Source organism: Dendrobates tinctorius, unplaced genomic scaffold (assembly GCF_039654945.1).
Source record: "Dendrobates tinctorius isolate UK_male_01 unplaced genomic scaffold, ASM3965494v1 ptg000119l, whole genome shotgun sequence".
Classification (NCBI taxonomy): Eukaryota; Metazoa; Chordata; class Amphibia; order Anura; family Dendrobatidae; genus Dendrobates; species Dendrobates tinctorius.
The window spans coordinates 1,877,458-1,895,443 of NW_027361787.1; the positions used below are offsets into that span (position 1 = coordinate 1,877,458).

The 17,986-nt window shown below is 43.2% G+C and overlaps 1 protein-coding gene and 1 long non-coding RNA gene across 2 annotated transcripts in view; both read right to left on the reverse strand.

Moving 5' to 3' along the window:
• Window positions 1-1,788: 1,788 nt before the first annotated feature.
• On the reverse strand, window positions 1,789-2,920 carry LOC141101522 (uncharacterized). The gene is made up of 3 exons (XR_012234993.1): window positions 2,801-2,920; window positions 2,364-2,440; window positions 1,789-1,881 (listed from the first exon to the last, which is right to left on the reverse strand). It is a non-coding gene; the product is annotated as an uncharacterized lncRNA (long non-coding RNA).
• Window positions 2,921-3,100: 180 nt separating this feature from the next.
• Window positions 3,101-17,986, reverse strand: part of LOC141101545 (microtubule-associated serine/threonine-protein kinase 3-like) — a 71,303-nt gene continuing 56,417 nt past the window's right edge. The window contains exons 2-17 of the mRNA XM_073590669.1: window positions 16,392-16,466; window positions 15,039-15,140; window positions 14,681-14,780; window positions 8,605-8,672; window positions 8,272-8,357; window positions 7,170-7,378; window positions 6,639-6,777; window positions 6,416-6,548; window positions 6,059-6,224; window positions 5,772-5,942; window positions 5,423-5,536; window positions 5,169-5,281; window positions 4,984-5,075; window positions 4,507-4,580; window positions 3,773-3,846; window positions 3,101-3,127 (exon numbers count right to left, since the gene is read on the reverse strand). Coding sequence (XP_073446770.1) covers window positions 3,101-3,127; window positions 3,773-3,846; window positions 4,507-4,580; window positions 4,984-5,075; window positions 5,169-5,281; window positions 5,423-5,536; window positions 5,772-5,942; window positions 6,059-6,224; window positions 6,416-6,548; window positions 6,639-6,777; window positions 7,170-7,378; window positions 8,272-8,351 — 1,392 coding nt within the window. The 5' untranslated portion in view covers window positions 8,352-8,357; window positions 8,605-8,672; window positions 14,681-14,780; window positions 15,039-15,140; window positions 16,392-16,466. The remainder of the gene's footprint in view (window positions 3,128-3,772; window positions 3,847-4,506; window positions 4,581-4,983; window positions 5,076-5,168; window positions 5,282-5,422; window positions 5,537-5,771; window positions 5,943-6,058; window positions 6,225-6,415; window positions 6,549-6,638; window positions 6,778-7,169; window positions 7,379-8,271; window positions 8,358-8,604; window positions 8,673-14,680; window positions 14,781-15,038; window positions 15,141-16,391; window positions 16,467-17,986) is intronic.

Below are 17,986 nucleotides of genomic sequence, written 5' to 3' on the forward strand. Positions count from 1 at the left end.
GTCTGGAGCTCTGTGCAGGTTTTGACCTGCACACTTGGGGTTAATGATTGTGGCCTCTTTCTGGTTCTGGGAGAGCTTCATAAACCCCTGGGTAGCTTCAATCCCTGCCAGTTATACTTTTGCCTTTGGCCGAGTGTACTGACCCCCGTGTGCCTGTTTGTTGCTATAGCTTGTTTATATGGTTCTGTCCCGATTCTGTTTCCCATTGTGAGTTTGCCTGTTGATTTTGTACTGCGTTATTATCTGTGTATGACTCATTGCCTGTGACTTGACTACTCTCTGCTCGCCCCTCTTGTACCTTGCAACTATCTGTGTATGACTCATTGCCTGTGACCTGACTACTCTCTGCTCGCCCCTCTGGTACCTTGCAGCTATATCTGTGTGTGACTCATTGGCTACGTCCTGACTATTCTCACTGTCTATGCCCCTTGGTAACTTTGTCTCGCAGTTACTCTGCTAGGAATTGTCTTGCATCTCCTAGCTCTGTGGAGTTTAGGCCACGCCCCTAGCAGTCACGTGCTTCAGGTCCTGCGGGTGTGAAGTGCACATCTACTCGGTTGCTGCCCGCTCCACAGGTATCTTTGAGCACTGTTCGCTTTACTCAGGACACGCGCACTGGCTCAGTGAGCAAGTTCAGTGCGGTGTCTCTGACAGAAAATTTTTGTGAAAAAAAAGTACTTTTTCATTTTTATGGATCAATTTGTGAAGCACCTGGGGGTTCAAAGTGCTCATATGCATCTAGATAAGTTCCTTGGGGGTCTAGTTTCCAAAATGGGGTCACTTGAGGGGGAGCTCCAATGTTTAGGTACACAGGGGCTCTCCAAACGCGACATGGCAACCGCTAAATATTCCAGCATATTTTCCATTCAAAAAGTCAAATAGCGCTCCTTCCCTTCCGAGCCCTGCCGTGCACCCAAACAGTGGTTTATGACCACATATGAGGTATCGGTTTACTCAGGAGAAATTGCTCAACAAATTTTGCGAACCATTTTATCCTGTTGCCCATGTGAAAATGAAAAAATTGATGCTAAAAGAACATTTTTGTTGGAAAAATTAAAGTGTCCATTTTTCCTTCCACGTTGCTTTAGTTCCTGTGAAGCACCTGAAGGGTTAATAATCTTCTTGAATGTAGTTTAGAGCACCTTGAGGGGTGCAGTTTTTAGAATGGTGTCACTTTTGGGTATTTTCTGCCATAGAAACCCCTCAAAGGGAAATCAGAGGGACAGGTGGTCGCTAAAAAAAAATGGTTTTGTAAATTTTGTTGTAAAGATGAGAAATCACTGTCAACTTTTCCATGATTCCAATTTCACATGGTTGAGCGCACTTGGGATCTGCCCCCAAGGCCCTGCCCATGCCCAATGTTTGGTCCGTAGACCGCGGCTAGGAGTTAGTCCCGCTTTTGTGCCCAGCAGTGATGGTGGATCTGCTGGGCTTCAGGGCGCTGGATGCTTAGGTTTCCTGTCTTTCAGATGGTTCTAGGGCAACAGTGACAACAAGCAAATACTCGAGCAGCCCTGGATAATCCATGCCGGCAGGATGATAAGATCCGGCGGAAGATGGAGCCTATGAGAAGAGAAGTGAATATAATGTAAGTGATGGGACGCCATCGGACATGATACTACTGTGCGGTCACTGTGGCCGGACGGCAGAGGAATATTATCACACAGAGGTCAGGGGTCATTGTCAGCCATCATACATGTGATAATCCCATCACTGACAGATGACATCTGCTCCACATGAGTGATTCTCACTGACATCACACAGCATGGGGCTGATTCTCACACTTACCTCGTCTCTTTTTCCCCTTTTTTCCTTTTTCTGATTTTTCTTCTTTATTACTCAGATTTGTTGCAGATATTCTTTCTGTCTGAGCTGGAAAATCTGATCAGAAAGTAAAAAACAAAACCTCAGTAACGCCATATCCTAATGGGATCTGCTTTGTCTCCTGTATATAATAGGATTGTTCTAGTCCTGTCTCCTATAGTCCTGATAATCTGGTATTATATCATAATAGGGCAGAATAAGTCCTATATAATGTACATAATCCCATCTGAGGGGCATTAGATGTGTCACTGATATAGAGCAGTAAGCGTCCTGTGTGCCGCCATGTGGTGCATCACTGATGAGCGATATTCTACTATAGGAGACAATGTCGCCTTATGATGATGTAGGTTATTGGATCCCACAACGCATCTCACAGAATCCATGAAAAAGCTCCTGTGCAAAATTAGTGAAATAGAGATGCAGTATGGGCCCATGGGCAACATAAATAACAAAGGAGACCTATTACAGAAAAACCATGTGGAGATATTGGAGCCTTGAAGTCAACATTCATATTGTTTTTGCTGTAGACATGGACATACCTGATAGTGGGGACGAGGATGGTAAGATGGTAATAGCGTCGTCGTCTCCATCAGATACGGGGACAGATCCTTTCTGCCTGTTAGGAAGAAAAAAACTCATAAATCACAAGTAAACACATTATAAAAGGGGTTGTCTATAAGAACACCAACTATAAGGCCTAATGGGAGATATGACTGCCATAGTAGGGAAGGTCTTCTGCTCAACGCTACCTTCTACTAAGAATGTGTGGCATGTAATACTACATCTCTCCTACAGTGTAGGCAGCACGAAAAATGCACGACCGGCGGCAGATATTGGCTGTTATCACCAATGGTTTCTGAAGCCAAATGCACAATGACCGCTAACCATGGGATGGTGGGTGCTGCATGTGATATTCTGGTATTTATGTCCTATATTTGGTGATGAGCTCCCAGTAATGACCCCATAATCTACTTACTTTTCTGAAACGTTTGTGTTGGATTTTGGTGCACACTCTGGAGGGGACTCGGGATCCTCCTCATCCTCTGAGTCCAGATGTTTCTTTATCTCAGAATGATCTACAAGACATAGGTAATGAAGTGTTATTAGAGGTTGTCAGTATAACGTAGTCACCATTTATACATGAAACATGGAAAACATAAAAACCATGTGGAGATATTTGAGCCTTGAAGTCAACATTCACATTGTTGGTGCTGTAGACATAGACATACCTGATAGATGGGACAAGGATGGCAAGAGAAAAGCAGAATCGTCACTATCAAATATGAGGACAGATTCTTTCTGCCTGTATGGAAGAAGAAAAACAAGTAAATCATAAGTAAACGCATTATAAAAGGGGTTGTCTCACTATAAGAACACCGACTATAAGGCCTAATAGGACATATGACTGCCATAGTGGGGAAGGTCTTCTGCTCAAAACTAACTTTTATAGAGCAGAGCAGAAAACAACTACCATGAATATCTGGCATATTATATGACATCTTTCCTATAGTGTTGGGGGGCAGCACTAAAAATGCATAACCATCCACAATTATGGGCTGTTATCACCAGAAGTTACTAATGCCAAATGCACAATGACCGCTAACCAAGGGATGGTGGATGCTGCATGTGATATTATGGTATTTATGGCCTATATTTGGTGATGAGCTCCCAGTAATGACCCCATAATCTACTTACTTTTCTGAAACGTTTGTGCTGGATTTTGGTGCACACTCTGGAGGGGACTCGGGATCCTCCTCATCCTCTGAGTCCAGATGTTTCTTTATCTCAGAATGATCTACAAGACATAGGTAATGAAGTGTTATTAGAGGTTGTCAGTATAACATAGTCACCATTTATACATGAAACATGGAAAACATAAAAACCATGTATGGATATTTGAGCCTTGAAGTCAACATTCACATTGTTGGTGCTGTAGACATGGACATACCTGATAGATGGGACAAGGATGGCAAGCGAAAAGCAGAATCATCACTATCAAATATGAGGACAGATTCTTTCTGCCTGTATGGAATAAGAAAAACAAGTAAATCACAAGTAAACGCATTATAAAAGGGGTTGTCTCACTATAAGAACACCGACTATAAGGCCTAATAGGACATATGACTGCCATAGTGGGGAAGGTCTTCTGCTCAAAACTAACTTTTATGGAGTGGAGCAGAAAACAAGTACCAAGAATATCTGGCATATTATACGACATCTCTCCTACAGTGTTGGGGGCAGCACTAAAAATGCATAACCATCCACAATTATGGGCTGTTATCAGAAGAAGTTACTAAGACCAAATGCACAATGACCGCTAATCATGGGATGGTGGATGCTGCATGTGATATTATGGTATTTATATCCTATATTTGGTGATGAGCTCCCAGTAATGACCCCATAAGCTACTTACTTTTCTGAGACATTTGTGCTAGATTTTGGTGCACACTCTGGAGGGGACTCGGGATCCTCCTCATCCTCTGAGTCCAGATGTTTCTTCATCTCAGAATGATCTAGAAGACATAGGTAATGAAGTGTTATTAGAGGTTGTCAGTATAACATGGTCACCATTTATACATGAAACATGGAAAACTTAAGAGACCTATTACAGAAAAACCATGTGGAAATATTGGAGCCTTGAAGTCAACATTCCCATTGTAGGTGCTGTAGACATGGACATACCTGACAGTTGGAACAAGAATGGCAAGAAATAAATAGCGTTGTCGCTATCAGATAAGGGAACAGATTCTTTCTGCCTGTTTGGAAGAAGAAAAACATGTAAATCACAAGTAAACGCATTATAAAAGGGGTTGTCTCACTATAAGAACACCGACAATAAGGCCTAATAGGACATATGACTGCCATAGCGGGGAAGGTCTTCTGCTCAAAACTAACTTTTATCGAGTAGAGTGGAAAACAACTACCATGAATATCTGGCATATAATAATACATCTCTCCTTCAGAGTGGGCAGTTCTAAAAATGCATGACTGGCCTCGATCATAGGCTGTTATCACCAGCAATTACTAAGGCCAAAAGCACATTGACTGCTAACCATGGGATGGTGGATGTTGCATTTGATATTATGATATTTATGTCCCATATTTGGTGTGCACATAATCAGCCTAGAGATCCCAGTAATAGCCCCATAATCTACTCACATTTCTGAGATATTTGTGCTGGATTCTAGGGTACAATCTGGAGAAGACTTGGGATTCTCATTAATCTTCATTCTGTTAGCGGTGGTAAGGAGCTACATGCGGAAGCAATAAGATATGAAATAATTGTATGTCTACCTTCATAGGTCTTTTTATACATATTTTTGATTTATTAATCACATACTTACTTTAAAAAGCCTTTCAGAAGATGATGTAAAATTTTTAAAGTCAAGGCTCTCATTGTCCTCACTTGTGGCCTTCTCATCCTCTGAGACCAGATGTTTCTTCATATCCCAAAGGTCTGCAAGACATAGGTAATGAAGTGTTATTAGAGATTGTCAGTATAATAGAGTCACCATTTATTAATGGGAACCAATTGTCACAAAATAAGGAAGACGAGACAAACAGACACTTAGTCTAGATGATGGCTCCTTCTACTTACTGGTAAATAAGCTGGTGTCCACAAGCTGAGGAACGTACACTAGCTTTTGACTTAGAAGGGAATCAAAGTCTAAGTCAACAAGAAATGGATGACCCCTGATCTCAAAAGCTCCTCCTGGATAAAGGAAAACAAAAGTGATTCGGACATTGTCAGAGACAGCTTCATATCTGAACAGTTTATCTTAATTAGAACTAATTACACAACTGAGCAGACATGTAGGAAATAGAATGAAAATCTTAGTAGGGAGAACTATAAATGATGAAGCTGATAGAGAAGTAATGATCCTCATGGACATGAGTGATACGTCATCGGTGTAACAAGGGAATATTGATATTATTGTATCTGTTACCTGTCCCAAGTCTATCCACAGGATTTGCTCTGAGCAGCTGACTGATGAGGTCCTGCAGAAGGCTATCCACAGGATTTATACTGAGCAGCTGAGTGATGAGGTCCTGCAGCTGAGTGATGGGGTCCTGATCATCGGATAGAGTAGCTTGATAAGTATCCCAAATTATATCTCCTGTTATATAGAAAGTTACAGAAAATAAATCCTCTGTATTGGACTATAAGGTAAAGCAAAGGAAATAACTAAAGCCATGTAACCAGGCAAAGCAATGATGGGATTATTCTACTTACCACCGACAATATTTTTATTCAGCCCAGTTTGGAAATCCCCATCAAATGGTGTATAGCCATGGACAAATTCATATAATATGATGCCCATTGACCACCAGTCAATAGGTCTTCCGTAGCCTTTCTTCAGGATGACCTCAGGGGCTGTGTACCACGGGGTGCCGCACACCTGGAAACCAACAGAAGATAGAGATGAGAATCGATGAAACGATTATTATGACAAGTTCTTGACATAATAACAGAATTAGAGAAGATAAAATATCAGTGGAAAAGCTGTCTAAAAATGAAGAATGTGGGGAAGAGAAAATAGAGTTATGAGATTTGTACAGAACAAGCTAAGTTCCTGTGTGTAATGCTGACCTCCTCATCCTGGAACTCTCTGGAGATGTCCTCTGCTGATTGCTTGTAGATGTTGGTGTGTGGTATCATGACACCAACTTTTGAAAGTCCAAAGTCGCTAATTTTAATATGTCCAGCAGATGTTATCAGGAAGCTGTGAAAGAGAAGATGATTTTAGCTTTATTGTCCGTGAGATGATAAGGGATAACTTCCCCCCTTTGTTATACTACAGGTATGCACTTACTTCTCCGGCTTCAGGTCTCTGTGCACCACACCGTAACTATGCAGGTATTCCACACCAAGGACCGCTTCTGCAAAGTACAAGCGGGCCAACAAGACAGGGAAATGACCCATCATGTTTAGAAGGGTCCGACAGTCTCCACCTATAGAAGAAAGGAAATATGACCGGTGAGGGGTTTATACAGCAGAACACCATGATCTATAAAGAGAAGTGAGCAGAAACATTGGGGCAGGAGAATATAAGCACAGAATGTACAGAATATTAGTCTGAGGTCATGATGAAATTGTTGTCCAAGTAACTAATGACATAAAGTGATGTCACATCTCGTCTACAGCTGGAGATATTGACGTGCTCAGTGCGGACCGACAGGGAGATCCCACACATCAATGACTTTCCGGGCACCATGGTAAGAGATAACCTATAGTAAATGCTCTGTGGGGATGTAACCGTCCATGGGGATAAGTCTTAATGATGTGAGAGGTGATAAGATGTCAGCAGACATGGGCTGAATATAACACAAGGTGTGGGTCCTACCTCCTACATACTCCATGACCATACAAAGGTCAGATCTCGTAGGGAAAGAGCAGAGCATGGAGGCCACAAAGGGACAATCTGCGAATGTTAGGATGTCCCGCTCCAGAAAGGCCATGTCCACTCTAATAGGAGTTTTCAGGCTCCTCTTGGTCACTTTCTTCATGGCAAAGGTCTGTTGTGATTCTTTGTGGCGCACTAGGTAGACGGCCCTGAAGAGAAGGAGAATCCATGGTTTATAATAAAGCCTTATTAACAGTCTATATACACAAGTCATTCCATGATCTTTTATACTAATGTTTAATACCAGCTAGAAATCCACATCTAGAACCCATGAAATAACACTCCATAGATGATGGGAGGTCTGCACCACGCCACGTCTGCCCTCACCAGGTCACATTGTAGATGAGAGAATCTACCGAAATTCATCTTGGGCAGATTCCCTATAACCCACCAATAGATAGGATTCAGTAAAAATAAAAATTGGATAAAATTGAAAATGCTCCAATAGTCGTAAGAAGTTGGTTTCTGGCTTTCTCCACAGCCCGTGGCAGAATAAATGGAGGGGCAGGAAGAGGTTAAAATTTAATTAAACACATTAGACCCACTTGTCCTCGTCCCTGCCCATCCATCATTGCAGTGCTCCGTCCTCTGTGCCGGTCTTTGGCTGTTCTTCCTCCTGCTGCTGGGGCCGGTGATCAGACTCACATGGTTATGGTGGAGGGTGGGGGTGCAGATGTCATTACCGTCAGTATCGTGTCACCCCTCACGTGACCGTGTGCAACCAATTACTCTTATCAGCTCCATAATGGGGCCCCAAAAAACCTAAGATCGATGCGGAGGACAGGGAAACTGGTGTAGGCGGAAGCAGAAGAGCAGAGGAGGTCTAGGACCGGGGAGTGTCGTCTATTATATCATCCCTTTCCTTACAGACTGATTGGTTACAGAACAGTTCGCTCAGCTGTATATAACTGAGCTGAATAGTGACCTGGAGATGTGGACTCCAATCGTTTCCCTATGACAACACTGACTGGCAGAGCACAGAGGCCGAAGCATTGTCATAGGGAACCCTGAGAAATGGGGATTATGGGAATAGAAATCTCACCCAAAACCTCCTCTGCCGATCAGTTTAGATGTTTCATAGTCGCGCATACGCGGTTCTCCTGCCGGGATCAATGATTTCATCAAGTCCTAAAAAAGAATAAGAAATAATACTAAGATCTAGAAGCTGCAGGAAAACATCTCAGGATGAATCTGTCAGCAGCATAAACCTGGTGACAGATTCCATTTACTATAAATACTATTCTCTAACACCATAGAGTCATCTACGCTTAGAACAGAGCCGTCCCATGGTTATATGGGGATAATACTGGATGGGTCACTCACACCCCATGATCTGGTGATACACAGACACCCCCTATGGCTCTATAATACTTACACCGGCAGATTCTTGGATCTCCGGGATCCCACAGATTCCACTGTTGGGATTCGCCAGCGCTGATGGTACTAAAATAGTGATAAAGTGATGAAGAAATAAAATATATTAGTCGATATCAATCCTACATACATAATACTGCAACATAAGGGAGAAATAACAAGACGTCTGTAAACGGGAATAATACGGACGTATGGTGCATCCATAGATTAATGTAAGGTAAGTGGTGGCGGACCCCCAATCATCACATGAATGAGGACCCCCACCCTTGCTGCACACTCCTATATGTAACATGTGCTGACAGGTTCCATTACATGGAGTAGAGAGTGATCTGCCATTATTCCCTGTTGTGTAATATCTGTATATAATAGGGGAACATCCTACACCGTCATCCCACCACTCCTATATGTAATATGTGCTGACAGGTTCCATTACATGGAGTAGAGAGTGATCTGCCATTATTCCCTGTTGTGTAATATCTGTATATAATAGGGGAACATCCTACACCGTCATCCCACCACTCCTATATGTAATATGTGCTGACAGGTTCCATTACATGGAGTAGAGAGTGATCTGCCATTATTCCCTGTTGTGTAATATCTGTATATAATAGGGGAACATCCTACACCGTCATCCCACCACTCCTATATGTAACATGTGCTGACAGGTCCATTACATGGAGTAGGGAGTGATCTGCCATTATTCCCTCCTGTGTAATATCTGGATATAATAGGGGAACGTCCTACACCGTCATCCCACCACTCCTATATGTAATATGTGCTGACAGGTTCCATTACATGGAGTAGAGAGTGATCTGCCATTATTCCCTGCTGTGTAATATCTGTATATAATAGGGGAACGTCCTACACCGTCATCCCACCACTCCTATATGTAATATGTGCTGACAGGTTCCATTACATGGAGTAGGGAGTGATCTGTCATTATTCCCTGCTGTGTAATATCTGTATATAATAGGGGAACGTCCTACACCGTCATCCCACCACTCCTATATGTAATATGTGCTGACAGGTTCCATTACATGGAGTAGAGAGTGATCTGCCATTATTCCCTGCTGTGTAATATCTGTATATAATAGGGGAACATCCTACACCGTCATCCCACCACTCCTATATGTAACATGTGCTGACAGGTCCATTACATGGAGTAGAGAGTGATCTGCCATTATTCCCTGCTGTGTAATATCTGGATATAATAGGGGAACGTCCTACACCGTCATCCCACCACTCCTATATGTAACATGTGCTGACAGGTCCCATTACATGGAGTAGGGAGTGATCTGTCATTATTCCCTGCTGTGTAATATCTGTATATAATAGGGGAACATCCTACACCGTCATCCCACCACTCCTATATGTAACATGTGCTGACAGGTCCCATTCCATGGAGTAGAGAGTGATCTGCCATTATTCCCTGCTGTGTAATATCTGGATATAATAGGGGAACATCCTACACCGTCATCCCACCACTCCTATATGTAATATGTGCTGACAGGTTCCATTACATGGAGTAGAGAGTGATCTGCCATTATTCCCTGCTGTGTAATATCTGGATATAATAGGGGAACGTCCTACACCGTCATCCCACCACTCCTATATGTAATATGTGCTGACAGGTCCATTACATGGAGTAGAGAGTGATCTGCCATTATTCCCTGCTGTGTAATATCTGTATATAATAGGGGAACGTCCTACACCGTCATCCCACCACTCCTATATGTAACATGTGCTGACAGGTCCCATTACATGGAGTAGGGAGTGATCTGTCATTATTCCCTGCTGTGTAATATCTGTATATAATAGGGGAACATCCTACACCGTCATCCCACCACTCCTATATGTAACATGTGCTGACAGGTCCCATTCCATGGAGTAGAGAGTGATCTGCCATTATTCCCTGCTGTGTAATATCTGGATATAATAGGGGAACATCCTACACCATCATCCCACCACTCCTATATGTAATATGTGCTGACAGGTTCCATTACATGGAGTAGAGAGTGATCTGCCATTATTCCCTGCTGTGTAATATCTGGATATAATAGGGGAACGTCCTACACCGTCATCCCACCACTCCTATATGTAATATGTGCTGACAGGTCCATTACATGGAGTAGAGAGTGATCTGCCATTATTCCCTGCTGTGTAATATCTGGATATAATAGGGGGAACGTCCTACACCATCATCCCACCACTCCTATATGTAACATGTGCTGACAGGTCCCATTACATGGAGTAGAGAGTGATCTGCCATTATTCCCTGCTGTGTAATATCTGGATATAATAGGGGAACGTCCTACACCGTCATCCCACCACTCCTATATGTAATATGTGCTGACAGGTCCATTACATGGAGTAGAGAGTGATCTGCCATTATTCCCTGCTGTGTAATATCTGGATATAATAGGGGGAACGTCCTACACCATCATCCCACCACTCCTATATGTAACATGTGCTGACAGGTCCCATTACATGGAGTAGAGAGTGATCTGCCATTATTCCCTGCTGTGTAATATCTGGATATAATAGGGGAACGTCCTACACCGTCATCCCACCACTCCTATATGTAATATGTGCTGACAGGTTCCATTACATGGAGTAGAGAGTGATCTGCCATTATTCCCTGCTGTGTAATATCTGGATATAATAGGGGAACGTCCTACACCGTCATCCCACCACTCCTATATGTAATATGTGCTGACAGGTCCATTACATGGAGTAGAGAGTGATCTGCCATTATTCCCTGCTGTGTAATATCTGGATATAATAGGGGGAACGTCCTACACCATCATCCCACCACTCCTATATGTAACATGTGCTGACAGGTCCCATTACATGGAGTAGAGAGTGATCTACCATTATTCCCTGCTGTGTAATATCTGTATATAATAGGGGAACGTCCTACACCGTCATCCCACCACTCCTATATGTAACATGTGCTGACAGGTCCTATTCCATGGAGTAGAGAGTGATCTGCCATTATTCCCTGCTGTGTAATATCTGGATATAATAGGGGAACGTCCTACACCGTCATCCCACCACTCCTATATGTAATATGTGCTGACAGGTTCCATTACATGTAGTAGAGAGTGATCTGCCATTATTCCCTGCTGTGTAATATCTGGATATAATAGGGGAACGTCCTACACCGTCATCCCACCACTCCTATATGTAATATGTGCTGACAGGTCCATTACATGGAGTAGAGAGTGATCTGCCATTATTCCCTGCTGTGTAATATCTGGATATAATAGGGGGAACGTCCTACACCATCATCCCACCACTCCTATATGTAACATGTGCTGACAGGTCCCATTACATGGAGTAGAGAGTGATCTACCATTATTCCCTGCTGTGTAATATCTGTATATAATAGGGGAACATCCTACACCGTCATCCCACCACTCCTATATGTAATATGTGCTGACAGGTTCCATTACATGGAGTAGAGAGTGATCTGCCATTATTCCCTGTTGTGTAATATCTGTATATAATAGGGGAACATCCTACACCGTCATCCCACCACTCCTATATGTAATATGTGCTGACAGGTTCCATTACATGGAGTAGAGAGTGATCTGCCATTATTCCCTGTTGTGTAATATCTGTATATAATAGGGGAACATCCTACACCGTCATCCCACCACTCCTATATGTAATATGTGCTGACAGGTTCCATTACATGGAGTAGAGAGTGATCTGCCATTATTCCCTGTTGTGTAATATCTGTATATAATAGGGGAACATCCTACACCGTCATCCCACCACTCCTATATGTAACATGTGCTGACAGGTCCATTACATGGAGTAGGGAGTGATCTGCCATTATTCCCTCCTGTGTAATATCTGGATATAATAGGGGAACGTCCTACACCGTCATCCCACCACTCCTATATGTAATATGTGCTGACAGGTTCCATTACATGGAGTAGAGAGTGATCTGCCATTATTCCCTGCTGTGTAATATCTGTATATAATAGGGGAACGTCCTACACCGTCATCCCACCACTCCTATATGTAATATGTGCTGACAGGTTCCATTACATGGAGTAGGGAGTGATCTGTCATTATTCCCTGCTGTGTAATATCTGTATATAATAGGGGAACGTCCTACACCGTCATCCCACCACTCCTATATGTAATATGTGCTGACAGGTTCCATTACATGGAGTAGAGAGTGATCTGCCATTATTCCCTGCTGTGTAATATCTGGATATAATAGGGGAACGTCCTACACCGTCATCCCACCACTCCTATATGTAATATGTGCTGACAGGTTCCATTACATGGAGTAGAGAGTGATCTGCCATTATTCCCTGCTGTGTAATATCTGGATATAATAGGGGAACGTCCTACACCGTCATCCCACCACTCCTATATGTAATATGTGCTGACAGGTTCCATTACATGGAGTAGAGAGTGATCTGCCATTATTCCCTGCTGTGTAATATCTGTATATAATAGGGGAACGTCCTACACCGTCATCCCACCACTCCTATATGTAACATGTGCTGACAGGTCCCATTACATGGAGTAGGGAGTGATCTGTCATTATTCCCTGCTGTGTAATATCTGTATATAATAGGGGAACATCCTACACCGTCATCCCACCACTCCTATATGTAACATGTGCTGACAGGTCCCATTCCATGGAGTAGAGAGTGATCTGCCATTATTCCCTGCTGTGTAATATCTGGATATAATAGGGGAACGTCCTACACCGTCATCCCACCACTCCTATATGTAATATGTGCTGACAGGTTCCATTACATGGAGTAGAGAGTGATCTGCCATTATTCCCTGCTGTGTAATATCTGGATATAATAGGGGAACGTCCTACACCGTCATCCCACCACTCCTATATGTAATATGTGCTGACAGGTCCATTACATGGAGTAGAGAGTGATCTGCCATTATTCCCTGCTGTGTAATATCTGGATATAATAGGGGGAACGTCCTACACCATCATCCCACCACTCCTATATGTAACATGTGCTGACAGGTCCCATTACATGGAGTAGAGAGTGATCTGCCATTATTCCCTGCTGTGTAATATCTGGATATAATAGGGGAACGTCCTACACCGTCATCCCACCACTCCTATATGTAATATGTGCTGACAGGTCCATTACATGGAGTAGAGAGTGATCTGCCATTATTCCCTGCTGTGTAATATCTGGATATAATAGGGGGAACGTCCTACACCATCATCCCACCACTCCTATATGTAACATGTGCTGACAGGTCCCATTACATGGAGTAGAGAGTGATCTGCCATTATTCCCTGCTGTGTAATATCTGGATATAATAGGGGAACGTCCTACACCGTCATCCCACCACTCCTATATGTAACATGTGCTGACAGGTCCCATTACATGGAGTAGAGAGTGATCTACCATTATTCCCTGCTGTGTAATATCTGTATATAATAGGGGAACGTCCTACACCGTCATCCCACCACTCCTATATGTAACATGTGCTGACAGGTCCTATTCCATGGAGTAGAGAGTGATCTGCCATTATTCCCTGCTGTGTAATATCTGGATATAATAGGGGAACGTCCTACACCGTCATCCCACCACTCCTATATGTAATATGTGCTGACAGGTTCCATTACATGTAGTAGAGAGTGATCTGCCATTATTCCCTGCTGTGTAATATCTGGATATAATAGGGGAACGTCCTACACCGTCATCCCACCACTCCTATATGTAATATGTGCTGACAGGTCCATTACATGGAGTAGAGAGTGATCTGCCATTATTCCCTGCTGTGTAATATCTGGATATAATAGGGGGAACGTCCTACACCATCATCCCACCACTCCTATATGTAACATGTGCTGACAGGTCCCATTACATGGAGTAGAGAGTGATCTACCATTATTCCCTGCTGTGTAATATCTGTATATAATAGGGGAACGTCCTACACCGTCATCCCACCACTCCTATATATAACATGTGCTGACAGGTCCCATTCCATGGAGTAGAGAGTGATCTGCCATTATTCCCTGCTGTGTAATATCTGGAGATTCATTGTAGGAGGTTATGTGATCGGTTCACCTGTGATCAGATCGCTGCTCAGCTCCGGCTGACTCCTATTAGAGTCAGGGGTTTCCTGGGTCACAGTCGCCCCATATTCGTCGTCGCCTTCTGGTGTTTCCTGATAGATATAATACAGTTAATTAATATGTGGAAGATTTCACTAAATCACCAAATACATGAATCAGGAAGGAGTAAACCAACATTTACTGATGCACCAACTGTAACTCTACAAATCACGCGCCATCATGAGAACTTTTCTTAGAAACGTCTCTCACTTATGTGGATTATGTGACACCAGATCTTCTGATATCTGATTGGTGATCTGGAGAAGATCAGAAAACAAGGACGTGTGATAGAGAAGATGATGGCTCCTTACCGGGCGTTCCGGCGAGCAGGCCGGACCTTCTAATACACGCAGGACTTCTTCGGCCAGTTCCTTAACAAAAGCCAAATCTCCATATTGAGATCTATTTTCAGCCTATAAAGAAGAAAAGACACAAAAAGAAAAATTCAGAGATAAGAAAGGAAACAATGGAGGCGGCCATTGTATGTGTCCTCTGCTCCTCTCTGCAGATACAACGACTCCATATCTAGGGACTCGTTGTGTTTTATATGGAAGGAAAGAAGCTTCTCTCCCACCATTATTATCTATGACTATGGAGAAGATTTGTGCCGAGTGTCCGCCACTTACCTGCTGTAGTAATGTTCTGATGTTGTGACGTAAATCCGTCAGATACTCTGATGTTAGTTTATCTTCATTGTTTTTGGTCAGGCAGTCATTGACTAGCTCCACCACCAGCCGGTGAGTGAAGCAGAGGACGCCATCGGGTGGTAGAAGCTCAGTGTTAGGGAGATTGTTGGTAAGAGTCTCCAACAGAGCATCTACCTGAAAATCGCTCAGACATAATCCAGACATAGTGAAAAATTGCAAACGCTCTCAGTCACTATAGAACCATAAATGGCACCGGTGACCCTGTGAACATTCTATAAGTAGGGACTGAGCTGTGATGTCACAATGGCCAAGAATCACCTGTGATGTCATAATGGGCTAGCTTCACCAGTGATGTCATAATGGGCTAGCATCACCAGTGATGTCATAATGGGCTAGCATCACCAGTGATATCATAATGGGCTAGCATCACCAGTGATGTCATAATGGGCTAGCATCACCAGTGATGTCACAATGGGCTAGCATCACCAGTGATGTCACAATGGGCTAGCATCACCAGTGATGTCATAATGGGCTAGCATCGCCAGTGATGTCACAATGGGCTAGCATCACTCTGTCACTCTGATGGTCCGTATGGCATGTGACTGTTTTCTGGCTCTGTCTGGTTTTTTCCCGTGCTGAATACAAGTATTTGCTGTGCTTTTACATGCATTTTTTAATTCACTTGAATAAGTAAAATTTGCTGCAAAACTCCTGAAACACTTGACAAACCACTGATTTAAAAAAACGCTGAGATTTCAGAATCCTTGTTTTCTAGGTCAGTACTATAAAATGAGTCTACATATTAGTCCATAAGAAATTGACCAGGTCACACTCCGTACATTAGATTCCTAAACAAGAGCCCCGATCATGGAAAAAAGGAGAGTCTCTATACAGGAGCCTCTCACATCATTAGAAGATCATCAAAAGGGAATTGATTTCAGTTCTTCAATACAAAAAGTGAGAGTCACCTATTCTATAGAGTCATTACACACAGACATCTCCATCTGTGATACTCACACTGACAGACTCATGGATCTCCGGGGGCTACGATTTTCCATTATCAGGATTTGCCAGCACATTTGTTCCTAAAATCTGAATAAAAAAATCTGAATAAATATAATATATTAGATTGTACCAATCCTAAATATGTAATGCAATGATATCATTAGGAAATGACAAATCTCCATGTTACACTGGGCAACACATTTTTTCCAAAGTTTTGCTTCCTTGAAAATGTGACGTGATTATAATAAACCCATTAGAGCCCAGCAGAAATATAATTTCAGATCGTCTGCATCACTTTACTGAACTTGAAAGGATTCAAAGGCGGGCTACTAAAATGATAAATGGGGTTGGTTCACTACAATACCCAGAAAGGTTATCAAAATTAGGTCTATTTACTCTAGAAAAGAGAAGACTTAGGGGAGACCTAATATATATGTGCAAATATATCAGAGGGCAATACAGAGATCTCTCCAATGAACTGTTTGTACCAAGGACTGTGACAAGAACAAGGGGGCATTCTCTTCGTTTGGAGGAAAGACAATTTCTGCACCAGCATAGAAGAGGGTTCTTCACAGTAAGAGCAGTGAGGCTCTGGAATTCTCTTCCTGAGGAAGTGGTGATGGCCAACTCACTGAATGAATTTAAGAAAGGAATGGAGGCTTTTTTTGTGAGTAACAGTATAGAAGGTTACGAATAACAGAATATTATAGGTAGATGGTTGACCCAGCTTAGGGGAAGGAATTTTTTTCCCTATGGAGAAAATTGGCTTCTACTCTGTGAGTTTTTTGCCTTCCCCTGGATCAACAATGCAGAACAGCTGCACTAAAAATAGGCTGAACTAGATGGACATAAGGTCTTCCTTCAGCCTTCAAAACTATGTTACTATGTTACTTAGAAACGTTGTGAATAGAGTTGAGCGATACCGTCCGATACTTCAAAGTATCGTATCGGATGGTATCGGCCGATCTTTAAAAAAAGTATCGGTATCGCCGATTCCGATAACGGAAGTCCCATTCAAGTCTATGGGACTTCCGGTATCGGAATAAGAAAAACCCTTTCCTGCCCTTGTACAGCCTCTCTGGGGTCTGTACGGGCCTTTCGGGGGGCTGTGCCGGCCTGCCAGGGGGTCTGTGCAGGCTCCGGTGGTCTGTGCCGGCCTGCCGGTGGTCTGTGCAGGCTCCGGGGGGCTGTGCCGGCCTGCCGGGGGGCTGTGCCGGCCTGCCGGGGGGCTGTGCAGGCTCCGGGGGGCTGTGCCGGCCTGCCGGGGGGCTGTGCAGGCTCCGGGGGGCTGTGCCGGCCTGCTGGGGGGCTGTGCCGGCCTGCCGGTGGTCTGTGCAGGCTCCGGGGGTCTGTGCAGGCATCGTCCGATGGGACTACAAGTCCCATCGGGCGATGCCTGCTACCATGACAGTGATTGACACATTAGCCAATGATGGGACAGTAGTAGTCCCATCATCCGGCTAATGTGTTAAATGTAAAAAAAAAAAAAAAAAAAAAAAAATTACATGCTACATACATACAACATGCATACTACATACATGCTACATTCATACTACATACTACATACATGCTACATTCATACTACATAAATACTACATGCAACATAC